The sequence below is a fragment of the Erpetoichthys calabaricus genome, chromosome 12, assembly GCF_900747795.2.
Source record: "Erpetoichthys calabaricus chromosome 12, fErpCal1.3, whole genome shotgun sequence".
NCBI lineage: Eukaryota > Metazoa > Chordata > Cladistia > Polypteriformes > Polypteridae > Erpetoichthys > Erpetoichthys calabaricus.
Genome location: NC_041405.2, coordinates 106,148,345 through 106,176,302, shown reverse-complemented (window position 1 = coordinate 106,176,302; position 27,958 = coordinate 106,148,345). Strand labels below are relative to the sequence as shown.

General features: G+C 39.6%; 1 protein-coding gene across 1 annotated transcript; it reads right to left on the bottom strand.

The window, feature by feature from the left end:
- Positions 1-27,791, bottom strand: LOC114662475 (organic cation transporter protein-like). Its single transcript, XM_051935398.1, has 10 exons — positions 27,674-27,791; positions 26,685-26,788; positions 22,797-22,951; positions 18,658-18,826; positions 15,230-15,368; positions 14,277-14,282; positions 13,948-14,039; positions 8,819-9,033; positions 4,023-4,131; positions 1-818 (listed from the first exon to the last, which is right to left on the bottom strand). Exons 2-10 carry the CDS (start codon positions 26,732-26,734, stop codon positions 608-610), a joined length of 1,146 nt encoding a protein of 381 aa, XP_051791358.1. The 5' UTR covers positions 26,735-26,788; positions 27,674-27,791; the 3' UTR covers positions 1-607.
- Between the last annotated feature and the right edge of the window lie 167 nt (positions 27,792-27,958).

Genomic DNA, 27,958 nt, shown 5'->3' with positions numbered 1-27,958 from the left:
AGTAAAAATGACACACAAGCTTGGTGTTGTAAATGAGCAAACCAGGAGGAGTTCATCCATTTATTCATTCATGATATGAACCTGCTAATCCCAGAACTTGTGTCCCACTGAGATACAACCCATCCCAATGTGCAAACATGGACTGAATGCCAGTCAATTGATAGCTGTAATAAAAAATAATTTGGACTGTATATGCTTGACTTCAATTCAATTCTAATTTTTAATTTCTCGGTTTAATTAATCAGTTTAATTCTTTAAAATTAAAAAAAGAACAAAAAAGAACCTCAAATGAATGACATCAAGGGCTTTGGGATTTTAAAACGGGACAAACAAGCTTCACATTCACTACAATGAAGCTGGTAGGAAGCTCAAGTTGTGCTGAACTCTCAACAAAAAGCTGGGCTGTCTGCACAGTGCTTACCTTTGCAATGACTGCCACCTAAGGATCACAAATTTGTATTGTATTGTCCATGCAGCCCTGTAATGTTTTTATGGCATGTTTATTACTTTAGAAGGAAATTCACGAGTAACCATTAACAGTGGTCAGTTTCTTTCAGTATTCAAAGCACCAAACGTTTTGCTACTTTAGATTACTCCAGAGGTATTTTTACACCATTTTTTCGCCATCCTCTAGGGTCTCCGGTAATGTTCGCCCAAGGGTCTCTGGCAGAAACAGAGACATAACTCCTGCTGCAAATGACATGATGCCAAACGTCACAAAAGGAGATGGCCTCCAAAAGTCAGCCAGAAGGATTACCCATTGACAGGCTATGACACCAAGCCTGCCAAACATCTGAGCGCATCCAATTCCTGTGGTCCTAGTTGGGAGTAAAAGCAGAAGTGCAATGAGATGTACTGATCTTATATTGGAAAGTAAGGATTTAAGAAAGAATAGGAAACACCAAGAGGAATTTTACAAAGCAAACAAGATTAAAAACTAATGCAATAAGGAGAAACAAGTGCTAATTTAAAAAGTGTGTAAGGGTTATCTTTTCCCAACGTTTTAGTAAAAATGATCTCTACAGTGTACTGTACAATTTTAGAAATGTGATGCAACATGTCAGTTAGTAGACAAACCTAAACAGTGAAGTCCTGACAGGAAACTAGCATTTATATGTTGAGGCACTGTATTCACTTCAATGGAGCACAATTTCACAAACTTAATTTACAATGAGTGCCTATTAGAAAGAAATTTGCAAAACAATTTTACTGATATGTTCTCCTTATAGTCTCTAAATCCTGCACTCATAGCTGTGCTTTCACTTCTTCCAACTACGCTTTTAAAAATAAAGGTATCAGAGTGGCCCTTAAGAGCGATGCCATAGGGGAACCATTTTTGGTTCCCAAAAGACCCGTCCACATGAAGGCTCCAGAAAGAACCTTTCCTAATGTACACCAATAACAGGCTCCATACAGTGAATAACTGGTAACAGATTTGTGAAATACCAGTGGGTCAGGGTTTTAAAAGGACTCTTGCTGCATATGTCAAGTAACAAAGGTTTTTGTGAATTAGGTAACCTACCTTACTTAAAAAATGTTGCTTTTTTCTAGCATATTAGGAAGTTTTTCAAAGCACAAAGAGCCCATCCCAAAATGAAATGGTCATGTTCATGCAATGGTTATATGAAGGACCACACAATCCAGTAAAGAACCATGAAGTGCCATTAAAGAACCATTGCTTTTAAGAGTTTAGCCACTTTGAATGATCCAAAGAGGAGGGAATCTGGAGGAGCAGAACTCTACTATTAGGTGGATGAAGAAAAACACTTTGCTAGAGCTTTGTGATTGCTTTCTGCATTTCAGACTTGGACGTGGTCCTGGTGACTTGTGGGTTGTTGTGTGTTGTCTTTTTGTGAGGTCAAATTCTCCTTAGGTTTTTCTGTAACTCTTTAAAAGTTTGAATTTACCAGTTTGAGTTTACGGTTTGACCAAATGGCATAATATTTAAGGATTTCAACCCCACAGCCTCCCTAGAAAAAGAGCCATAATTGTGACTGTCTTCCAAAAGTGCTAAACATCTTTCAAGGACCAGCTGAGTGATGACATTGATCCAGGTTTCCTTCCCAGTGACAATTTGTGACAAAAAGCTTCCACCCTCAGTCTCATCAGAGGAGAGCAAATCTGAGCAGACATCTTTCTGTACAGTGGTTAGACTTCATGGAGCCCAATGTGCACAACGAAGCTGGACGTCCTAAGGCTTCAATAATGATACCAAGAGCTCAGTTACAGACTTTGTGGGCCTAATCCAGCGTTTCTCAACCTTTAAGTATTTGCGACCTGAGTTTTCATAACAGTTTTAATCGCGCCCCCCCTAACGTTTTTTTTGAATCCCTGATAAAATTTATTCCTATATTTTTTGCTGCCGATACACCACTACAAGTTTAAAATTTTCCTACAAATAGCGAAATTACGCCACATATGGCAACATTCGCTCCCCCTTTTTTCGCACCACACAGTTTGAGAACCGCTGGCCTAATCCATCAGTGCTCTTGGTTGAGTTTGTCAGAACATTAAAGCAAGGCTGGAACAACTGCTGTCATTGGATGATTAGGTGAGGCACCTTGATGAGTCCTGCTTCGTCTTTCTCACAGCCCACAATTCATGAAGCGTGATGCCAAACTGTGGTTTTATCCACAGCATTGTCTCTGCATTCATTTTCTTCGCTTTATGAATGTTGATAAGTGATTCCTTGTCTACCAAGAATATGCTAGGAAATGAGAACCACAGGAGCTAGCATTTCAAATTAAACACAGAATAAGTGGTAGACTTTTTCTGTTAAGTTTGACTTTAGTTCAGGAGGCTTTTTTTTTTTAGACATTGTTCATAATTGGCAAGCCTTTAAATGAAACATATTAAATAATTATAGAAAAAAATGTTAATACAGCCATTCTTTTTTATAATGGAATGCAGCACAGAAAATACAAAAGAGCTTTTGTTAACATAACTTTCCATCTAAGAATCACTGCGAGTGAGGGCTGCTGTCTCACCACTCCACAATCCTGGATTCAAATGTCACACCTGTGACCGTATTTACGAAAATATTAACTGGCTCGAAAAACTCCAAGTGACGCAGATGTGGTCCTACTCTTGGGAGTAGGAGTAAAAGCATGTTATCAGTTTTCCTAATTTAGGAAACTAGTCCTAACTTCACCCGAATTCAGGAGAGCTCATAAGGTGTCCTGACTCGCTAGGAGTTTCAAGAAGATGACGTTCAGGCAGAGATCGGCACTCACATTCTGGGAATGATGGAATGTTTTGCAAATGCTGGAGGACAATGAACTCTTAAAAAGATATTGATTTGATAGAGAATAGTATTTGTAATAAATTGTGAAAATTATGTGACAGAACTACAATTACTAGCCCTCAGAACATTAAAGCAACGGCTGATTTTCTTTTCTTAAACGTAAGGTGACAACCATTCAAGGGTGGCCAGATACTCGCATTTTGGGTTACGACTCACAGGTTGAGAAACACTGCACTAGAGTGCTCCATGAGGGTGGCATCCACATTTTATTATGTTTTCCTCCTTCTTTTCCTACTACTTTAAATATTATTATTATCTTTTGTGGAGAAGCATTTGCATTAGTATTAGAATGCTACAAAGCATCATCATGATTTCCAAGAAAACTACAAAACGCCATGATGAGTACCATTTGTGGCTCAGGGCACCATACAATCTGGAATCATTCTCAATGGAAGTCTGCAATATATGTTGGAAAAAGCTCATTTTGGAAAGTGTGGCATTATGAAAGCTTATTTGCATATCACTCCTTGTGAAATGAGTTTGCTACTGTGCAATAATTATTACAATATTATTGTACAACAATAATTGGATTGATTTGCAAAAAAAATATTTTTAAGAAATTTCCAAAGCAGTGCAGTACTGTTGTAAAGAAATACAAAAATCTAAAGAGATGCTAAAACAAACAGTGTAATAGCAACATGAAATTATCACATTATCCTATTCATCTATAACCCTATTCAAATACTTTCAAAAGTAATGTTGAACCAGAACATTTTACCTTAGAGCTGTTGGAAATATTTCTGCTGAGTACAGGTACATAACACCAAAACCCATAGAGATGAAAAAACGTCCCACCAAGCAAAGCGTCACATTTATCCATCCAAAGGCTGAAACACAAGAGAAGGACTCGGCGTTCACAGCAGATACCACAACACAGCAGCGGGGAAGTCATAACAACAGTGGAAAGCACAGCAGGACTGGTAGTAGTTGCGCAAAGCACAGTAGTAATCTTACTTTCATGTCTGGCCAAAATGTAACAAACATGTCACCACTCAGCACCACAAACAACAAGAACAGATTAATATATAGAACTTCATGTTATTTACAATAATAAAAAAGATACAAGTTGCCCCATTTTGTCAATGACAGCAGCTTATCTGTTCCTCACTCCCCAACACACTCTTGCATCTTACCAGGGGCCTGTTGTTGCACCGCTTCTTTTTCTGATTTATATTAGTAACAATGATTCTGGTATAGTTTATAAACATGTGAAATTCTCAGATCATACTGAATCTGGAGGAGGCAGCAAAATGAATTGAAAAAGACCTGGACAAGCTTCAGCACTTGAATGCCAAAAGCTGCTACACGTAGGGAAAAGGAACGTCAATTATACATACAAAATGGAGACACTGTCCTGAGGGAAGAAACCTCTGAAAAGGCTTTAGGGGTTTATGTGGACAGAAAATTCTAATCATTTAAGCAGTGCACAGGAGCAATTAAAATTTTAGATTATATTGCAAAATCAGTTATATATATATATATACTAGTCATTTAGCCCGTTACAATAACGGGCGCTAGAACAGTAGTGCATAAACATTAGTAGGAACAGTCTATATTAAATGGCAAGGGACTTTGACCTCATTCTTTTTGTTGGTCGTATTTTTCTTTCTTTCAGCCTTTCTTTTGTTGATGTTTACTTGCTGAGCTGACCGTTCTTCGTGGGCTGCCGCCGTGTAGTGTGTGTCTTTAATTTTCTGTGACAGTAATACTGTCTTGTACGGCTCTATTCAATAAGGGCGCGTAGATAATTTAGTTCAAATGGCTCTGGAATATGTGAAGAGCAACAGGTGCAGATCTTTATTTACGCGCGCCTTTATTCGCTGTGCCCAATTGAGGTCGTCCTTTTGAGGCTCGCCTTTTTGTGCGCGCCCTCATTGAAGGATGTCTGTGCGCGCCTTTATTGAAGGATACCATCTTGTACGTCCGCTGGCTTGTACGTCCGTAATATACCTTTAATTTTCTCTGGCGGTAATACAGGCGTGCGCGTCGGTAATATGCCTTTAATCTCCTCTGACAGTAATGCTGGCTTGTATGTGGCTATCATATGCGTCACTGTATTGTGTACCTTTAATTTCCTCTCGCAGTGATACTGGTTTGTATTTCCGTAAAACAACTCTAACTTTCTCTAACAGTAATATCGCGCATAGCACCGTGCCCCGCGTATGCGCACTTCACCAGAAGACACCCACACATGGACACCTGGACGCACATAGGGATTTTATATATATAGATATAAATCAACAAATCTTATGTTCAGACTAAAGTATGTAATGCACTAGTGAGACCACATCTGGAGTATTGTGTGCAGTTCTAGTCACCATGCTACCAAAAAGACATAGAAGCACCTGAAGCTGTATGGGGAAGAGCAATCGGTGCATCCCAGAACTTAAGGACATGTCCTACTGTGACAGACTCCAATAATTAAACCTGTTTAGTTTCGAGCAGAGGAGACGTAGTGGGGTACCTAATCCAGGTATTTAAAATCCTTAAAGGCATTGATAAAGTAGATCCAGAAGAATTCTTTCACCTTAATAGTGAATGGCGTACTTGAGGACATCAGTGGAAATTAAGGGGAAGTGTATTTAGGACTGACGCCAGGAAGCACAAAGAGTTATGTGAATCTGGAAGAAACTACCGAGACATGCAGTTAAAACAGAAATGTTGACAACCTTTAAGAAGTATCTGGATGAGATATTGGGGCAGCTTGACTATTAGCTAAACTAACAAGCCTGATGGACTGAAATGACTCCTCTCGTTTGCCAAATTTCTTATATTTTTATATAGTACCTATTGACCCTCTTCCTGTCAAACATCCCCAATCCCAACAAAATTAAGAAATAATTACACTTCAGCCTGAGGTCAACACTTCCTGAAGTTGAATGAAATTAGCACCCCATATCCTAAACATTTTTGTTTCTTCTCTTTTCTAAATGTGGGAGAAATATTTTCCATCTTTTCATTATGAGTAGGGCCTTGGCAGGCCACTGGCCTTCCCTCTCAGTACAGCTATCGATTATGTGCTTCAGCCTAATGCCACTAAGGATGATGGGTACAAGAGCACCCAGCAGTAACTCATTCTAAACAGGATGCAAAGAGAAAACACCAGGTTACTCCAGGGAGACTGAGACAAGTCGATTCTCCTGATTCTAACACATCATTTTCTACCTGTCACCTTTGATCTCTTTGGTCTATTATTGACTAGTATATTGCCGTCTACCATCTCTCAACTGTCAGCGTTCCTCTCATGTGTATTGATAAATGAGTGTGCATTAATAAGCTGGCTATTCACAGACATCCGGTTTCAAAAATGGCATGAATACCCTTATTCTAGTTAGAGAAACCCGGTTAACACACGTAGGCTTCTCCAAGAGTAACCTGATTATTTGGCCACAAGACGAGTCAACTCTCCTGATTCTAACACATCATTTTCTACCTGTCACCTTTGATTTCATTGCTCTGTTATTAACTAGTCTATTGCCATCTACCATCTCTCAACTGTCAGCGTTCTTCTCTGGTGTGTTGACAAATGAGTGTCCCTTAATAACCTGGTTATTCACAGACATCCGGTTTCAAAAATACCATGTACACCCTTATTCTAGCTAGAGAAACTCAGTTAACACACTTAGTCTTCTCCGAAAGCAACCCGATTATGTGGCCATGTAAACCTTTAACTGGGTTACACTTAAGGATTTCATAGTCCACACATGTCTGTTGTACTCGGTTATCCTGTGCTTGTGTTAGCTTCACACACACATCCGGCAGCCATGGGTAGAAAACGGTGAAAGCATCCACAAAGATACATTTCCTGGGGCAGATACTTCATGGATCGCAATGTTCCATCTCCTGGTGGAAATTATCTGTCTGAGTATGTCAGAAATCACTAAACTTACGTTGATTAGCTGAATATACAGTGCTAAACTCAGCAGCGCAGACTTAGGAGCAGAGCTGGGTAACACATATAGTTACATATATTTTAACATATAGTAATATGCATTACATAGTCTGATTTCTTTTTAAAATAACAAGTAACCTAATGCAATACTTGTTTTATTTATGTTAAAATACCTGTGTTATTATTATCCCAGCAGCACTGGGTGTATGACAAGAAGCACACATACCAATATGTCGCTCCTTTGCAAGCCTCAGTCGCACAGCCAAACAGAAAAGAATCCAGTAACAGAAACATATAAAAAAGCGTCACTTTAGTTTTAATCTAGTTATTTGCTTTAGTTATTTTGAAAAAATCTGAACAGGTGGACAGCAGTCAGTGTTCATACCATGAATCTTTGGTGGCTCAGCTCAGGGATGTAAAGGAGATGGATGTTATTTTGTTCACAGCACATGAAGGATTAAGCGTATTTATGAAGCTCTTGTTTCTGGTCAGTTTCGTGAAGGTTTATATGTGGGTTTAGGAATTAATAACAAATTCTGCCCAGTCAAATGTGAAGTTTTTCATTCAAAAAAAGTAATGCAAAAGTAACGTACCATTTGTAACACTTTACATGTTTATAATAAGTATCTTGTAAAGGACAGCCGGGTCCCATGCCCGGCAGGGACACCCCTGCTGCATCTGTTCCGGGGGAGCAGCCATGGACACTTCAATACCTCTCCTGGGACGCTTGGTGGCAGCCTCCCTGGCGGACGATGATACCCCAACCTGGCGCATGGCTCCATGGGAGATGGAGTCCTCCACAGCCTGGTTGGGGGCTCGGATGGCTGCTAGGGGGTGCTGCATGGAGTTTGCAGCCCGGCTGGTCGAATCTTCAGCCCCACCCGGAAATGCAATTAGGACCAGGTGGTCAAGCACCTGGAACGCTTCCGGGTGGGGTTTAAAAAGGGCCAGCCACCACCACTCGGGGGTGGAAGAGGACGAAGCTTGGTGGAGAGGAGTGGAGGCGGACCAAAGACTGTGAAAGGCATTGTGAGTGTGGCCAGGATGTAAGGGGTGATTGGTGCTGAGGCACTGGGATTGTGCACTTCTATTGTATATAATAGTCGTCAATAAACGTGTGTGGTGAAGAAACATCATGTCTACCTGTCTGTGTCCGGGCTGTTCCCCACAATCTATATAACATGCTTACTTTTTTGTATGTAATCAGTATTGTAAGTAAGTCACATTTAAAAGTAACTTTCCCCAGACTGCTCGTGGACACGGCCCCATTCTTGCTTTTGGATTCATGTCAGCCATTGATGATGTTTAATCTTTTTTTTTGCACATTTTTATGATGTCGGAGTGTTTTGCCAAAGGGGAACTCCATAGCTGGACTTGCACATGTAAACGGAGGTTTTTAAGAAAGCGGGTTTCTGCTTTAACCGGTTACTAACTCTATCCCACTTTTCTGTGTGCATGTAAACGCACTGCATCCGAAGTGAAGCAGAATGAACAGTAAAATGCGATATGAGAAATTCAAGTGCCATGAAAGGACAGTGCATATTTAATTCAGAAATCATCAATATTCCTGCCCTCAAGCATTCTAATGTTTGTTTTTTTTTAAACAGTAAATTAAAACTTACCATCAGGAATGAATGCCACAGCCACACAAGCCACACCAGCCAACACCCCCGTGCCCTGGATGATCCGTTTCCTTCCCAGCCTGTCCACGATCACAAAGAGAAAAGCAGCTGCAGGTATTTCCACCAATCCTGTCAGAAGGAAGTTAAGGTAGGGCTCACCTGACAGGTTATGAGTGTTTAAAGCTAGACCATAATAACCACAGCTGATGGAAAACCTAAAACAATGGGAAAAAAAAAGAAAACATATTTGTAGAGAGCTGTTTTCTGAATACTTAGAGCACAACACGATAAGCAGTAGACAGTATAAAGATGAATTGTCATCCATCATATGGCTATGAATGAACACACTTAATCCACATAATCCGCCACAACAACTGGATTCTAACCCAGCAGCAGTACCCACAAAGCATGCTGGGCACTCACTCAAGCACTGTCAATTTGCTTGTCCTCCCCATGTCTGTATGGGTTTACCTTCAGTATTCCATTTTTCTTTCCTTATCCCTGAAGACGTGTAAGTTGGGTGATATCCAAAGTGACCCGGTTTGTGACTAAGGTGGCATGCGACAAATGGGCCCTGTGGTGGACTGGCATCCTGCCCGGGGCTGTTTCCTTCCTTATGCCCAATACTGTCAGTTTAAACTCTGGCAAGCCTGAATTGAATTAGACAGGATTGAGATGGCTACGTGAAGCTGAACTTTATTTTATATAGTATTCTAATAATTATATTCTGCTGTATGCATCCCAGATAAACTTCTTGCTCTATATAGTGCCATTTACAGTTCCTTGTAAATATTTCTACTTTTTAGAGCTTTTAAAATTTGTTTGTTCAATGTTGTTGTTTAAACACAAAAGCACAGCGCTGCTGCCTCGCAGTTAGGAGACCCGGGTTCACGTCTCGGGTCCTCCCTGTGTGGAGTTTGGGTGTTCTCCCCCTGTCTGTGTGGGTTTCTTCTGGTTGCTCCAGTTTCCTCCCACAGTCCAAAGACATGCAGATTAGGTGCATTGGCTATCCTAAATTGTCCCGTGTGGGGTGTGTGTGTGTTCTGCGGTGGGCTGGCGCCCTGCCCGGGATTTATTCCTGCCTTGCACCCTGTGTTGGCTGGGATTGGCTCCAGCAGACCCCGTGACCCTGTGTTAGGATATAGCGGGTTGGACAATGACTGACTGACTGTTAACAAAATGTTCCTGAAACGTCTTGTTTCATAATAGTGTCCTAGTAATTAACAATATGACTCTGCTGGATAGCAAACTTCAGAATGTCTCAGGATCCACCACAAGGTTTGGATAATCCACTCCTCATTCCCCTCAAGATGGTGATTATGTTTAAACTGAAGCAAGGCCATCATCCTCAAACCACTTCTTCTATTCCCACTCCTGCTTAACACACAGCAAGAACAACTCCAATAAGATGTCAGTAAACGTAAAGTATTGTATGTAGGTTGTAAAAATGTAGGGTCTGAATACACAATGGGAGGTCTGAAAATATAAAATGCCCTTTTATAAGAAGGATTTGGGAGTTGTAGTGGCCTATCAAATTCCAGACAATGTTCAGAAGTAATTGAGAAAGCAAACAGAATGTCAGGTTATATAGCACCTTGATGTGTAGAGCACAAGTCCAAGGAGGTTGTGCTCGAGGTTAATAACACACTGGTGAGTCCTCATATGGAGTACTGTGTGCAGTTTTGGTCTCCAGGCTACAAAAAGACATAGCAGTGCTAGAAAAGGTCCAGAGAAGAGCAACTAGGCTAACTACAGGGCTACAGAGGATTAATTATGAGGAAAGATTAAAAGAGCTGAGCCTATAAAGTTTAAGCAAAAGAAGATTAAAAGGAGAAGTGATTGAAGTGTTTAAAAATTTGAAGGGAATTAGTAAAGTGGAACGAGAATGTGACTTTAAAATGAGTTCATCAAGAACACAGGGACACAGTTAGAAACTTGTGAAGGGTAAATTTCACACTAACATTAGGAAGTTTTTCTTTACACAGAGAACCACAGACACATGGAATAAGCTACCAAGTACTGTGGTAGACACTAAGAGTTTAGGGACTTTCAAAACTCGACTTGATGATTTTTTTAGAAGACTAAAAAGTGGATAGGACTGGAGAGCTTTGTTGGGCTGAATGGCCTGTTCGCGTCCAGCTTATTTTAATGTTCTAATGTTCTAATGAAAGGGATATATATATATAGTAGTAAGACAAATAACAGCTGCATCTATTCACAATCAGCTCCATTTATATTGGCAGTACAAAGCACAGTCCAGAGATGATCCAAAGTCAATAGAATAATGCAGATGAAACACCTAGTGATGGACACTTAAATACCCTTTACTGATTTGATTCTTTCAAACTCCCCAAAATCGATTATTTTGAATTTGCTATAATTTATATAATTTAATAATTCATATAATAATTTAGGGGCGGCACGGTGGCGCAGTGGGTAGCGCTGCTGCCTCGCAGTTGGGAGACCTGGGGACCTGGGTTCGCTTCCCGGGTCCGCCCTGCGTGGAGTTTGCATGTTCTCCCCGTGTCTGCGTGGGTTTCCTCCGGGCGCTCCGGTTTCCTCCCACAGTCCAAAAACATGCATGTTGGGTGGATTGGTGATTCTAAATTGGCCCTAGTGTGTGCTTGGTGTGTGGGTGTGTTTGTGTGTGTCCTGCGGTGGGCTGGCACCCTGCCCGGGATTGGTTCCCTGCCTTGTGCCCTGTGTTGGCTGGGATTGGCTCCAGCAGACCCCCGTGACCCTGTGTTCGGATTCAGCGGGTTGGAAAATGGATGGATGGATGGATATAATAATTTATAAACAAATGATATATTTGTCCCATTTCAATACACAAAGCATGACAACACAGTTAAAATGCATAATTATAATCAGACAAAACATCAAAGAATCATAGCTGAATCATAATTGTGCAACTCATTCTCTGGAGTAATGATTCAGTTGATGAATCAAAAAGCCCACATGAAACTGTGCCTCATTCTCAGGTAATGATTATTTCTTCTGCCAAACTAATGAGAGTCTCGTTCTTGAGTAATGATTTATTTCAAACTTAATTTCTGAATTAATGACACATGCTGTTGCAACCAGTCAGCTGTAAAACATGTGTATTAAAGTATTAATTTTTACAAGTCAGAATAATATTTTCATAAGATATGATTTTATATGACTAATTTGTTGAATGTATAGTGGGACATAAATGTATTAGTTTAATATTCCGTTTAAAACAATTCCAATAATATTTTTTACAAATTAAACATCTGATACATTCTAATATGTGTTTTTCCTATATTGTATTACCTGTATGATGAACAAGACAACCATCAGTGAGTGTTTTCGTTCGCTAGTAATGATTCACTTCAACCTCGAAAGCATCATAATTGAAGCGAATGAGAGCTGTGAATCAGATGGATTGTATTTGCACACACATTTTAAACATCTATTTACCTACGAAACGAAATCCACCAACAACATGAGGCATGCCCTACAGCACTCCTGATGCACTCCACTGAACTGATTTGTTTGTGCTCATGTATCTATTCATATGACTCACTGAAAAGAGATGTTCAAAAGTAACCAATCATTCACAGATTGCCCATCACGAGAAACAGCCTGCTGAATATTGAGAAGACTCTGCAATGAGCAGCACCTGAATGTCTTCCCAAACATTAAATGCACAGTTCTGAACTACTAGTAGATGAAAGCTGAAGTTTGAAATAGACTGATCTGGTGGTCAGCAGTGTGCTGTCCTGTTCCTTTGAGATCATATGCAGTTCCATATATTCCTATATATATATATATATATATATATATATATATATATATATATATATATATATATATATATATTGTGATGGACAGCTGGAGTTTCGGTCTGGGCGGGACATCTCTGAACAGAAAAAAAGAGGAAGAGCAGGCTTTTCAGGGCACTGCATCCCCCGGGACACTAGGTGGCAGCTCCCCTGGACGGAAATGGTTCCCCAGCTTCCCTCAGGGCATCATAGGACATGGAGTCTGTTTCATCAGCCCTGTTGGGTGCCGTGGGTGCCGCCAGGGGGAGCTCACAAGGAACTTGGGGACTCCTATTGTTGTTACAACCCGGAAGTACTTTGGAGGCATGAGGACGGGCTACTTAAAGGATAATAATAATAATACATTTTATTTATATGGCGTTTGACCCGGAGAAGGAATACTTCCGGGTCATGGACTATTTAAAGGACTGGTCAAAACCCAGCAAGGAGAGCCGGAGTTGGGAGGTTGGGTGACTAAGCTGCTGGGAGTGGAGGATTGATTTATTGTATTGATTATTGTGTTTATTATTATTGATTTAAGAATTGTGGCGTGTGCACTTTATTTAAGAATATTAAAGAAATTATTCTTGGTGCTTTTAAACGTGTGTCCTGCACGTCTGTCTGGTGGGTTTAGTGGGGCAACAGCATCTCTGGCGTCCATAATATAAATATATAATATATATATATATATATATATAATATAAATTTTTTTTCTCATGAAGGCAAAGTTCACCTCCTTCTTACTCTCAACTGGTTTGGAAATGTGACAACAAATGTCTCTTTAAACTCCTGGTTAAATAGTGATATGTAAACTGAGTGTTAGGAAGTCTGCTTAGAAAATAAAACCTAATTACTATAAAACATGGAAAACTGCACAGCCACATACGAAAGTAACGTACGATAGAGTGACACAATCCAACGTGACCACCGCATGACAGTTTCATGTGGACCATTCCACTTGTAAATAAATTATTTTCACCAACAGTTACATGCATACATACTGTACCATGAATGTGAAGAACTAACTTTGACTTGAAAAATACTGAGCTTATCTTTTAAGTCTCTGCACTCATTGCAATGTTTTAAACAAAGCAGTGGAAAAAACATAATAAAAATTTGTAAGCAGAAAGAGACCATCACTTCATGCAGGACCCCCAAAGGTGCTCTGCAGGACTTTTTCAGAAAAGACTCCATTCTTATTATGAGTGATAAAGTCAAATCATGAACCAAAAAAAAAGATGAAAATAGAAGCACATCGCAAATGTGTCAAAATAATAATAATAATAAACTCCAATGTACTTTTATCTCTGAGGTGATATTTTAATGGTCGGTTGTATTACATACCAGCTTAAAAACACAATCAAGGTGTTTCTTCTCAGATTGGGAGTTTTCAGTAAGTCTAGAAGTGTGTGTTTCTTGAGTACCACAGTTTTGCTCTAAATTAAGAGAGAAAAGAGTTTCATGTGTTAATTTTATCTGATTGTGTGTTATAAACATATACCTCAAATCACTCTTCAAAATGGTGCACATCTTGATAAAGTGTCATTATCTGTTATTTTTTTATTACATAACAATGATAAAGATAAAATATTCAAAGTCTACACATGAACAACTCAAATCAGGTTGGGTGTTGTTAATGCTGCAGAGTGGACTCTTTGCATTGGGACCCTTACCTGTACCTGCAACAGTGAAACAAAGAGTTAATAAGAATAAAAATAAGGTGATTAAAAATAAGTAGTGTAATTTTGGATTTGCAGTAAAAGACTAAAAACACATAATCCAGAGACGCTGGAAGTAGTTTTCTGTGCTTGGATAGTTGGTCAGGTTGCCTAATCCTTAGCAATGGCCATACCAGAAAAGTGAGATGGCCTGAGCAGACTCCGTGACGGACTGGCTGTGTTTTCAGTGGTCCATCTTTCTTGGTGTCCAGTGATGCTGAGAATGTATTTAGGGCCACAAGCCCCCCGAAGTACTAAGCAAGATACAGAACATTTCTAGCATGATAGGAAATAATGTTTAACTTAAGAGATATCACAAGGATGTCCAAGATAATAACTATCAAAATTCTGCAAAAAATGCCAAAAACATCTATGCCAAAAGTGCTCAAAACAGAATTAATATAATTATTTAAATGAGTTATAATCCAAGAAAATTGTAACACCATATAAAATATTCAGGCTTGCTTTATCCTATCCTGGCAGCATTGAGTGGAAAGCAGGAAGCCCCTCAAGACAGAATGCCAGTGTCCACTGCAGGGCCCACTTAAATACATAACTATGCTGGCATTCTGCCAACCTGATACCCACCAATAAAACCCAATCAACAAGTCTTTGGGACTGTAGAAGAAAAAGCAACATATCTGGATGAACACCACAACAGTCATGGGAAGAACATACAAACAGACACCAACCTGGAGCAGGGATCAAACCCAGGGCGCTGACAGAAGAAAAAATGTTTTCATTTTTTAAAATACACTGCCCATCAAGTCAGTTTACAGCTTACTTGTCTATCACAAAAAGATGATTTGTTCTTTTCACTGTTTTGAGAATTTTTTGGACAATTATTGTATTAAAGTAAACCTAACAAATCTTTAAATATTTAAAACATTTCAGACTATTATACGTGCCTTGTTCTTTGAATTAGTTATGAGGATGATAGTCTTAGGCAACCCAACTTTGTTAACGTGAGACACTTTCCTGATTATCTGTTCGGCCTCCACAGTTCTGTTCTTCAGAATTAACCATCTTGGAGATTCTGGGATGAACCTGCAAAGGAAACAATGGAGGTCGGAAATGAATGCAGATGGGCTACACCGTTAATAATAATTTATTGTAATAAAGAAGTAACAAAAATGTCACAGTTTTTCATGTATACAGTATATCGATAAAATAATTTTCTGATCCTTTGATGATAGATTTTTGAGTACAAAGCCCTATTTAAAAAAAAAAGCAATTAAATAAATATGGCACAGGCATGAATTTTGTGCCCAACTAAATACAGTCTGTATGACTGAAATGATTCCAGTTTTGCTTTCTTCTACAATAACACATTTTGCATGCCATTCTTTTATACATTTTATTTGTTCATTGACATTTACAGCTTTATGTAAAATTTTCAGAAGTGTTATTCAGGGTTGTTATGCATTTTCCCATGTCACACATGCATGTCTGACAACTCAGATATGCAATACCACTTCGGAGAGAGAGATGGCGCTGTCACTAACAATCTTGTCTTTTCCTTCTGCAGCTCAGAGAAAATGGCAAATGACTACAACCTCCTTCCTCCAAAACACTCTGCACCTTCTGGTCTGAACAAAAAACAGGCGGCCATTCCCAGAACAAGGCATCTCAGTCTAGACGCGAACCTACTGCAGGATGGAGTTCCATATACAGAATGTATCAGTGGTGATCTCTGTTTCCTTTTTGTGTACTTGTGCCAAGGAGTGCCTGTTTAATTTGCTAAGAAAGTTTTTTTTTTTTTAAGTATTCTTAAATAAGTTGGCACCCCAACATTTCTTTGGGCTTGTCTGTCCCTTAAACCGTGACACCTCATTATTTTTGGTTTTGGTATCTGCAATGTATTTAGTTTAAGATTTGCTTGTCAGAATCCTATTGACATGAGTGAATGAAACATGGGATAATGAGAGGGAGCGGTAGTGCTGTACCTTGTTGAGTCCCTGTTCACTCATAGTAACACAGAGGAATCTAATTCACAACTGCAGAAGACAGCTGGAAAGAGCACACGTCACCTAATTAAATAATGAAAATAAGTGCCTGCCTAGCATAAGTAGATCCTATGAGCAAAGCAAATAATGCAACCAACAAAATGAACAAAGAATTTAAACAGCACACTAACAACTGCTTTGTAACAGAATGAAAAACACCAATAGTGTAGTTTTTTCAACAAATACACAAATCTTGACCGCCTACCTTATAATGAGTGGTCCTACCTCTTTATAAGCTGTCAGAGACCAAACACACCAAGACCTGTGCACTCTGGGGACCAAGGTGGCATTCATAGCAGTTGGTACTGAGGAAATGTTTGAAGGTACAACCCAGAAAGTATGTATACCTGACTGGTTTTGCCAAAAAATAAATAAATAAAAGAATGCATATGAACAAAAAGAAATATAAACAAAATAAAACTAATGGCTGGTGAACCTGACCTATTAATGAATATAACTATGATAGCTTTTCACCCACATCAAGCGAGGTTCCATTTTAAGGCCTTTCACTTAACATTCGATATGCAGCATTACTACAATTCATTCCTCCTCCTCCTTGTGGCTATTTAAGTATCAATTTGATTTTTTACAAGCTAGTACAAAGTTAAAAGGATATCATTTTAATGTAGATTATCATAGCAGCAGTGTATTCCACACTCAGAATAACTCCAAGGATGCCAAATACAAACAAAAATGGTGTATGTTGTGATGGATGGCCGGCTTCATATTCTGGCCCTCACCCCCAGGCCGCCAGGAGGAGCTCTCCCAACAGCGTGGATGTGCCCCGAATTCCAGCAGGGCCTCATGGACTTTGTAGTTTCTACACACAGCCCTGCTGGATACCCTGGGGTCCACCGGGAGTCGCTGTAGGGAGGCTTGTGGACTCTTACGTGCCCTATAACCTGGAAGTACGTCCTGGTCACGTGAACAGGAGAGATGACGTACTTCCAGGTTGAAGAAAAGGACTTCTACCCTGACCCGGAAGGAATATGGACTTGTGGGTAATGGAACAGGAACTCCTCCGGGTCAGGGGATATAAAGGACTCTGGGAAAGCCCAGTACGCTGAGCTGAGCTAGGAGGTAGGGTGGCGAAGTGTCTGGGAGTGGAGGATTGGTTTGTGATTAGTGTTTTGATAGTTATATGAGTAGTGTGGAGTGGAGGGTGCTTTGTGCACTGTATAATAAGAAAATAAAAGAGTCTTGTACTTTTACCTGGTGTTTGGAGTGGTACCTGAGGATTCAAGAGGTGGACACACGCTTCTACTGCTACAATGTATTAAAAAAATTCAACATGGAGAGATGCCTGAAGAAATAAACACAAAAGCCCTATTGCTGCCCTTTGCTTCCTTATATGAGTGTTGCTTCCCTCTGGTCCACCTGCCCACCTGCTAAATATGCCAACTTTCTATATTTATGTGTTGCTGTCATTTTCCTGATCTTTCTCTTTTAACCTCTTCCTCATTCCCTTGAAGCCTTTGTCCCACAGCATCTTTCCGAATGAAGATTTAACTGTCCATCATCCTTCTGTCTGATTTGGTTTTACACCCCGTTACCTGCCAAGGCAATGAATCACCTCCAGGGCGATTCCAACATCAGGCTACATCTCCCTCTAGTGGCTTTTGGTGATCCTGCACATGTGAACCTTCAGCTATCCCTAAAGAGCAGGATCTCTTCTTTCTATCAGGTAACTTAATCCCTTCATTTATCAAGTGGAAATCCTTCCTACCGGAATGGTAAGCATGACATCTGAAATACACTGTGTTGCATGGCACGATAAAATCCCAAAAAGACCAACAAGTAACAGTACTTTGGTGGGACCAAGCCCAGTTACATGACCCCCTGAAGCCAGGCATTGCCGAGATGTCTTGCAGCTTGTTGCCAACCTTTCCTGGCTTCATCCTCTTACTGACCAGAGGTTCAAGTATTCCTGCCAACTGCTGGTCCACCTGCCTTGAGAAACTTTGCATTTCCCATCTTGAACTCATGATACTATTGCACTGGCACACCTGCCTGTTGCCATTCCAGAGCACTTGGCATATATACAGGGAGTACCACCCACCACAAACATGTGCAGGACTTTGACCAGTGCCAGTATGGTGCTCTTCCTCTGCTCTGGAGGTCTCTTGCAGGACTACCACCTTCTCTATGCTATTCTGTAATGTCCTGATCTCATAGGGATTACAAAATGTTAAAATTAACACTTTTACAAAATACATTTTTATCTTACAATATTCAGTTTATATGATAGCCAAATGAAAACTGTGTTACTTTGGTATTTGTGCAATTTCTAGATTGCTCTGAAAATATCTTGAAGTCCAAGATAAACCTACCAGCAGTAAACAAGGCACCCAAGTGGAGGCACAGCAATGAACAACTGCAGCTTTCGCCATTCTCTAACCATGTATGCCATTCCGGTCAAAGTAATGTGGCCCACGATAAAACATATGCCAATCATCAGTCCAATCAGATGACGTTTACTTGCTCCCACAAACTCCATACCTGTAAAAATTAAGGAAAGTTTATTGTTGAGATCTATTTCATTTCTGTTGCTGGACCACCAGGGGGTTTATGCTGTTTAGGCAAGAGCTTATTTGAATGACTTTAGTTCTTCACCAGACTACCAGTTTTTACTTTCATGTTAGGCCACTTTACCTAAAATTATTAACATTGTTTGCCCAAAAATAGTTTTAGTGACTAAAGATAAACATCAGTACCCCAAGTAGAGTATAAATGGATTGTATGCTCTCTTCAAAGTCCACATCTGCACTCATCAAAATACATGACATATTTAGAACCGAACAGATAACATTCAGTGGACACTAAAGTTAATCAATAGATAAGTGCACATCAGAATTGGTGCCACTTGCAGCACCATACAGGATTTAATGACACCCCCAAAATTGTGATCAAGATCCCCATAACACCCATGAGCAATTTCACTTGACATAAAAAAATGTAGACGTTACATACCAAGTAACCAGGTAAGTTTTGATTTGCACAAAGTTTACAGGAGATTTTGCAATTGCAAAAAGTGAAACATAGTAAAGAAAGAGATACTGTAAGGCGCAAGGTGAAGAGAGAGGTGGTGAAGGCTAAAGAAAAGGCATATGAGGAGTTGTATGAGAGGTTGGACACTAAGGAGGGAGAAAAGGACCTATACCGATTGGCTAGAGAGAGGGACCGAGCTGGGAAAGATGTGCAGCAGGTTAGGATGATAAAGGATAAAGATGGAAACATACTCACAAGCGAGGAGAGTGTGTTGAGCAGATGGAAAGAGTACTTTGAGAGACTGATAAATGAAGAGAATGAGAGAGAGAAGAGGTTGGACGATGTGGAGATAGTGAATCAGGAAGTGCAACGGATTAGCAAGAAGGAAGTAAGGACAGCTGTGAAGAGGATGAAAAATGGAAAGGCCATTGGTCCAGATGACATACTTTTGGAATCATGGAGGTGTTTAGGAGAGATGGCAATGGAATTTTTAACCAGATTGTTTAATGGAATCTTGGAAAGTGAGAGGATGCCTGAGGAGTGGAGAAGAAGAGTACTGGTGCCGATATTTAAGAATAAGGGGGATGTGCAGGACTGCAGTAACTACAGGGGGATAAATTTGATGAGCCACAGCATGAAGTTATGGGAAAGAGTAGTGGAAGGTAGGTTAAGAAGTGAAGTGATGATTAGTGAGCAGCAGTATGGTTTCATGCCAAGAAAGAGCACCACAGATGCAATGTTTGCTGAGGATGCTGATGGAGAAGTTTAGAGAAGGCCAGAAGGAGTTGCATTGCATGTTTGTGGACCTGAAGACGGCATATGACAGGGTGCCTCGAGAGGAGCTGTGGTATTGTATGAGGAAGTCGGGAGTGGCAGAGAAGTACATAAGAGTTGTACAGGATACATACGAGGGAAGTGTGACCATGGTGAGGTCTGCGGTAGGAGTGACAGATGCATTCAAGGTGGAGGTGAGATTACATCAGGGATTGGCTCTAAGCCCTTTCTTATTTGCAATGGTGATGGACAGGTTGACAGACGAGATTAGACAGGAGTCCTCGTAGACTATGATATTTGCTGATGACATTGTGATCTGTAGCGATAGTAGGAAGCAGGTTGAGGAGATCCTGAAGAGGTGGAGATACCCTGGAGAGGAGAGGAATGAAGGTCAGTAAGATCAAGACAGAATACATGTGTGTAAATGAGAGGAAGGTCAGTGGAATGGTGAGAATGCAGGGAGTAGAGTTGGTGAAGGTGGATGAGTTTAAATACTTGGGATCAACAGTATAGAGTGATGGGGAATGTGGAAGAGAGGTGAAAAAGAGAGTGCATGCATGGTGGAATTGGTGGAAAAAAGTATCAGGAGTAATTTGTGACAGACGGGTATCAGCAAGAGTGAAAGGGAAGGTCTACAGGACGGTAGTGAGACCAGCTACAGTATGTTGTATGGGTTGGAGACGGTGGCACTGACCAGAAAGCAGGAGACAGAGGTGGAGGTGGCAGAGATAAAGATGCCAAAATTTGCATTGGGTGTGACGAGGATGGATAGGATTAGAAATGAGGACATTAGAGGGTCAGCTCAAGTTGCATGGTTGGGAGACAAAGTCAGAGAGGCGAGATTGTGTTGGTTTGAACATGTGCAAAGGAGAGATGCTGGGTATATTGGGAGAAGGATGCTAAGGACAGAGCTGCCAGGGAAGAGGAAAAGAGGAAGGCCTAAGTGAAGGTTTATGGATGTGGTGAGAGAGGACATGCAGGTGATGGGTGTAACAGAGCAAGATGTAGAGGACAGAAAAATATGGAAGAAGATGATCTGCTGTGGCAACCCCTAACGGGAGCAGCCGAAAGAAGAAGAAGAAGGTTTTTTTTTCTTGTTAGAAAACAATGAATATCCAGTAGCCCCCTGTCTCATTCACACTTTTATGGTTACCTGTGGTCTGTTCTGCAGCTGCGTAAAGCACATAATCTGTAACACACTGCTAACATTGATTTTAGTTATACCTCTCCTTCACAGCACCGTGGAGGAGTGCAGTGCATTTTTTTAAATGTGATATTCTCTGTATTTTCTACATGAAGATGCATTAAAACACACCATCGTGCACATTTCCTGACTAAATGTCACTAGAGATTTATTTAAATAACAAATGACAAGCATTGTATATATATATACATATACATAATGAATGTGTTAAAATGCTTTCAAACAGGAACTAAACGCCCTTTCTCTTGTGTGAATGGCACAAATTTCGCTGGAAGCGAAAAGCAATTTATTTAGGAAATTCTTGTGTGAAGTAAGACACTAAGTTTCACTGTCAGTTCAATTTCACACAATTTTTTCACTGATTACAAGTACTGCGGTGGGTTGGCACCCTGCCCAGGATTGTTTCCTGCCTTGTGCCCTTTGTTGGCTGGGATTGGCTCCGGCAGACCCCCATGACCCTGTGTTCGGATTCAGCGGGTTGGAAAATGGATGGATGGATGGATGATTACAAGTAATGTTTAATACTGAAAAACTATTAGTTAAAAAAAAGAAGATATAATTTCTGAATCACATACATTGATTTTAAGATTCAAATGTACTATGCATGTCTCTTCCATTCCAAGTAGCTCATGGGATTAATGGGACGACCAGCTAAATTCAGACTCCATAGACCCTCTAATTGGTTTTTACCGTATATACTCACATATAAATCGGGTCTTGAAACCCAAAAAATCGATCATAAAATCAGACCCCGACTTATACGGCCGTTCAAAAATGCAACACTTAAATATTTTTTTTTCACATCTTCCTACTTCCTCCAATCTTGCATCAGTTTCTCAGACACATCAAATTTTGTTGCAGCAGTGCAGTTACCAATTTCTTTCTCTACTTCAACGACTTTTAATTTAAAACCAGCTTCATATTTTCATCAGATCGAACGCTCCATTGTAGATAAGGGACGCTCTTACGATAAAGGTGTATGAGGGTTCGGGTATTACCGTGTGGTCACGTAGGCACAATACATAGAAAAAAAGGCAGTGTGCTCCGTGGTTACTCTCTCAGGTGAGCGTTAGCATATCATAATCTCTTGGACCAATAGCGTGAGTTTTCCACATTCTACTTATATGACCGACATTATAAAATACCGGAAATTATACGGTGTAAATCAAGCCCCGAGTTATCCATGGGAGAACTTAAATGCGAGTATATACGTTAATTGCTAGACAGTATTGAAGTGTCACGGGGACTGTGCCCACTTAACATTACTGTTACAGCCCCCTTCATACAACACATTTAGCTTTCAGCTGGTAATAGCTGAGGCATTGTAAATAACAATTCAGCTTAAATGATTCATGGTTCAGTTATTTTCTGTTGTATATATCATTTTAAATTTGACCTAAAATTTCAAGTAAATTCCAGAAAGAATTGGTAGGAAAAACCACGTCTAAATGAGTATTCAGCACCACAAACCCATTTTAGTTTGTGTTTGGCACCCAGACTCACCTAAGATATAAGCGATGGAGTACACCCCATTGCAGAATATTCCAACGAGGAAACGCATTATAAGAAAAAACCAGAAGGCTGGGGAAAAAGCAGTCAGAAGGGAACAAAGAATCATCAGGAATAAATTGCAAAGAAGAATTTTCTGTCTTCCAAAGCTGTGGGAAAATAAGATTTGAGAAATTAAAAAACAATAGCTGTTTAAACTTGGTCCATACATCTTCACCCGCACTGATCGACCATCTTATGTTTTGACCTCTCCTGTTGTCATCTTCATTTTACACACCTGTTCTAACTCTCGGCTGTTTTCATCCTTTCAAGCTTTGTGCTATCCCCTTTATCTCTCATTTCTCACCTCAGTATCATGTCTGCATGCTCCACTCCAGGGCACACCTGAAGCAGGAGCAACAACTAAAGCCTATCAATTCATTTTTCTTTTAATTTTTCAAACACACGTTGTTTACGTTTTTCCTTTTATAGGCTAATAACCAATCAATGGGAAACTAGTATTTGATGGCCCTAGTGAAATTAAATTAAATGAAGTTAAATCCAATTAAAACCTATAACCATCAATGAGCTATATCAAAGGCCAATAGTCATAATGAAGTTTTATAAAGTTGTGGCAAAGGTAACACCGTTAATCTTTTCATTTTGATGTCCAGTAGGCAAGCCTGTTAATATGAAAGACTGTGAGACAACAAGCTTGCAGTCATCATGGGCCCACCAGCCCCATGGGCTGTCATACAACTGACCAGCCTGCACTGCTATACTTACGCCAAATAATAACCATTGTTGTCAAAACTGTATCTTAATCAGATTGAAATCTGCTTTGTTTATTGTGTGTCCATGTTCGTAAAGGAAGTATTATCGGTATCACTTTAGATTAGTGTTCCTAATTACACTGTACTTACCATATAATTACTTGTATAATTACAGAGTAACTAGGTGTTACTACCTTGTATTTACTGTTTAACACAATGTAATGCTGTGGTTAAGCACTCTATTGTAATTGTTATTCTACATTTTATGTACATATGTACTTTTAAAAATTGTGGAATAATAATTACAATTGAGTAATTAATTATAGCATTACACAGTAAATACAAGGTAATAACAACTAGTTACTCTGTAATTATATTAGTAATTACATGATAAGTACAGTGTATTAGGGACACCTAATCTTAAGTGATACCATATTATCATTGTCTTTGCTTTATTGCCAGAAACTTATGCAAGTGCTCCAAGTATGTAGTCAATGAAAAGTAGTATAAAAAATGTACTTAATAGAGTTAACGATTTTTGGATTTTAAAGATACTGATTTTTACAAAATAACCGTAAATTGGGCCTAGTGTATGTTCAGTTTCATACATATTTAATCATTCATAAGTACAAGCAAAAACAATCGACAGAATCATTTTGCATATCATTGTTGTGTTTTTCTGAAACTTAAAATAGTTAATTGTCTACCATCATCATCATTATCTACCATTAAGGGCGGAGTGGTGGCTCTGAGGCTAGGGATCTGCACTGGTAATCAGAAGGTTGCCAACTCAAATCCCGTAAACACCAAAAGTGACTCTACTTCATTGGGCCCTTGAGCAAGGCCCTTAACCTGCAATTGCTCCGTCCTGGATATGAAGTTAATCTGCATCCAGCCCTGCATGTAGGCCCTCCAACCTGCGGGGAAAAACCTGGGGGTTGTTGTCAGAATTGGCACTCCAGCCACCACAAAAAAAAACCTCACACTGTTCCACTCCATCTGAACTAGTGTGGTGCTGAGGTGTCACCTGTTGCATGGCTGGGATCCTGAGTTGCTCTGTCGTGTGGTGGGTGAGGCAATGTGCTGAATCAGAGCGTGCTCCTAACCTCTCTCCTCTCTCTACCATCACCCCTAGATCGGACTGTCTCATCACAGGGAAACAAGCTCATTTCATGTTACTGTGAGTTATATTTATTATGCACTTTTTTATGCTTTATTATGCGTGTACGATGGCCAGTCTGTGAAAAATTATCTTAGAGACTGGATAATCAGGATTAATGAGGTATGTTAGGATGAACATCCCCTTCTGATCAAAATTGTTCTCATGTTCTCCTGAGTTTTGGTCCATCATAAAAATTTATTTATTTATTTTTTTACATTTTTGCTTTTTTTCGTACTGGTTCTTCCAAGAGGGTCTCCAGAAGCCCCTATGTGATGCCCTGGCACCTCTGCACATGCTCAAACTCTGGACGTCTGAACAGATCAGTTAGTGTAAATTGGAGTCACAGAACCAAAATAAAATATTCATAGAAAAATCTTTTTTAAAATGTCATCTGCAATCACACTAACTTAATGTATATCTACTTCAATAAACAAAAATAAGTGATGGTGATTCTGTACAGTACTTACAATGGCTCAAAAATAAAGGTGATGAAAAAAAAAATAACAAAAACAACCAATCGGACAACTTGTCTTCCTCCTTGTCCCAGGACAAAAATCAAGCTGTCAGAAAAAACAGTTATCAAAATCAAAAGGGAAGAAAATGGCACAAGCACAAAAATGCAGGAAAATCAGTTTAAAAACAAAAATACTGTAGTAACTCTCTAAACACAGGAATGATCAATAAGTACCGCTTTATTGCAGGGCTTTGTGATCGTATGCATCGTTACATTGTACTGGCACTTTGGCTGCGACAACAGGTTGTGGCATCTCCTACATATTAAATGATTCTATAATCAATTGTGTGCTGTCCAACTTTGAATATTTTTATCTGTCACTGTGTTAACCAGTTCTAAGTTAACTGGTTCCGGTATGTACTACATTCATCCATTTTGTGGACATCTGTAGAAAACTACAGTTATCCTAAATAGATCCAATTCACAGATTTCCATTAGTAACTCATCTTTTTTGTAGAATGTAGAGCTCATTATTGACTTGTGGCTGATATTCTTCGATTTCAGAAATTCTGTGTTTGTAAATTTATACCGTCAAGCACAATATTATGCAATACTGTACACTTGATAATTTGAAAATTTCAAATTTCAAACATTGTTTCACCAAATAAACAAAACATGTAGATATACCTTCACAGTACCTCAAATGTAATGTATGTGTACCGCCACCTTTTCATTTACAAAATAAGCATTGGCTATATAATTTATTCAGCTGCCTTCTCTCCTTTACGCCAGACCATGAAAAGAAAACCCCTGCTAGGTGCCTTTTACGCCAGTCCAATCTACCTGGCAAATCATTAACGCCAGCAATACCACTGTTGAACTTCGACCCCTACAGCCTTGATCTAGGCAGATTCCTCTCTATATTTCGTCAGGCATGAGTAGGTGGCTACCTGCACATTCTTTGCCTTCATTTTCAGCCAGTAACTTTGCCGCTTCTCATGCTGTGAAACAGATATCCTTCACTGCTATGGCGTGAAGTAATGGCAGGATGTTGGCGCTCGAGTGTCAAAGTGAACAACAGGCCTTCTCACTTATGTTAAAACTGCAGACAACATTTCCACCTGTGGAATGCCTGCGAAGGCTTGCTTGCGAAGCCTTCTCACCTACCTTGCAGATAAGTGCACTTTTCATAACTAAATTATACAGATAAGATAAAAAACAATGGTCAGTTGCAATTGCAGTTATGCAAAATCATGTCCAGTATTTCATATACAGTAAAGTGAGATGGTGACGGCACCCTGTCCCCATTCCTTTCAAGAAGTTCCAACCTATTTAAATATCCAATCTGACTTCATTTTTAGGATATTTTTTTACTTATGGAAACATATTAACTTATGAATTAGCCACAAATGAAGTTTAGCCATACTGCATTTTTCTAACAGCCCAAACATTTGTTTATAAGAACACTCATCCAAATGACTTTACTTAGTGTTTCCCATTGCTGCTCTACTCACATGTCTGCAAGCCATCCCATTCCTGAAGATCCAATGATTGCCCCAGCCATATAAAAGGTTGTATCAAGTTGTCGTAACCAATGTCGATCACACACAATGTCCCACTGCAAGAGTAAGGTAGCAGTCTAAAGCGATTACATACAATCACAGCATAAAACAAATACCGTTATAAGAACAACACTTATTGACAGTTTTATAAGTGTAAATCTACCAGAAGTATAATGTGCAAGGGTCTGTCAAGACAGGCAGACTCTCAGAGTGCTCCTTTATTCATCATTCTTGAATTTCAAGCTGAGATCTGAAGAAGAGTATTAGCATAAGAACTGCTTCAGTTTGTTATATTTTAGTTATATTTCAGGCAGGGTTCCTCCCCTGGCTAGAGTTCAAATGCCATTGTTATATCTGTTTTGTTCATTTTTGATTCCTTCCTTCTTTTATGTTCCATGTGTTTTGTGGATGGTTCCAAAGAGGCGGGGCCACCTGCCTATCACCATCAACAGACTGCCCTCAGCCGTATAAAGGCTGAGGAAAACCCACAGTCCCTTGCAGTTCATTGTAAATGTGCTAGGCAGTTGGTGAGTTTCTCTTGTGTTTATTTTGTGCTTTTTGTAGTTTCTGGTTTTTTGAATCTGTTTTTGATTTGCTTTCTGGATTTGTATTTGGGGCTTGTTCAGCTTTAATTACTTTTCCAACTTCAGGTAATTCCTTTGCCTTTGAGCTCCTCGGGTCTTATTTTTGTGCCACACAGCATTTTTGTAATAATAAATCTTTTATTTATAAAGATTCAAAGTTTGCCCTTAGTGTGACTAACTGTGTTTTAATGGTGTTACCCCCTCTAGTGGGCATTTTGAGTATTTTGTGAGGCTTACTTTGGCTTGGGACTCTAGTTCATAACATATTTTAGCAAATGTAAAATGTTTCTGTAAATGTACAAAAATAGATGTTAGTTAACTTTAAGATGCTCAACATTTCTGGACAATTGTACTTACTTCTGTCACTGTGGTGCTGAGGAACCTTGATTTATCATACCACCAAAACTGACAGGAGACCACCTGATGGCTTCCGTTGTTTCTCTGATTAACATACCAGCTCCAGTCCACCAAGCCTAAAGACCAGTTGACCTATAATAGACATTTACCTTAAGCTGCAAAAAAATAATAGAATGTCCACAATTTTAAAATGCAATATTATTTGCTTTAGTGATAATAAAATAAATCTTGTGCAGTAGTGAAATGTAAAATGATATTGTAAATGTGATAAAACGCTAATATTCA

What these genes read in the sequence shown, in the direction of transcription:
- LOC114662475 (XM_051935398.1), bottom strand. Translation starts at nt 26,734, where the DNA reads ATGGCTGGGGCAATCATTGGATCTTCAGGAATGGGATGGCTTGCAGAC. An exon ending in GGGTGCCTTGTTTACTGCTG is followed by an intron (nt 15,369 to 18,657) that starts GTAGGTTTATCT and finishes TTTCCTTTGCAG; the next exon opens with GTTCATCCCAGAATCTCCAA. An exon ending in TTGATTGTGTTTTTAAGCTG is followed by an intron (nt 9,034 to 13,947) that starts GTATGTAATACA and finishes CCATTGTTTTAG; the next exon opens with GTTTTCCATCAGCTGTGGTT.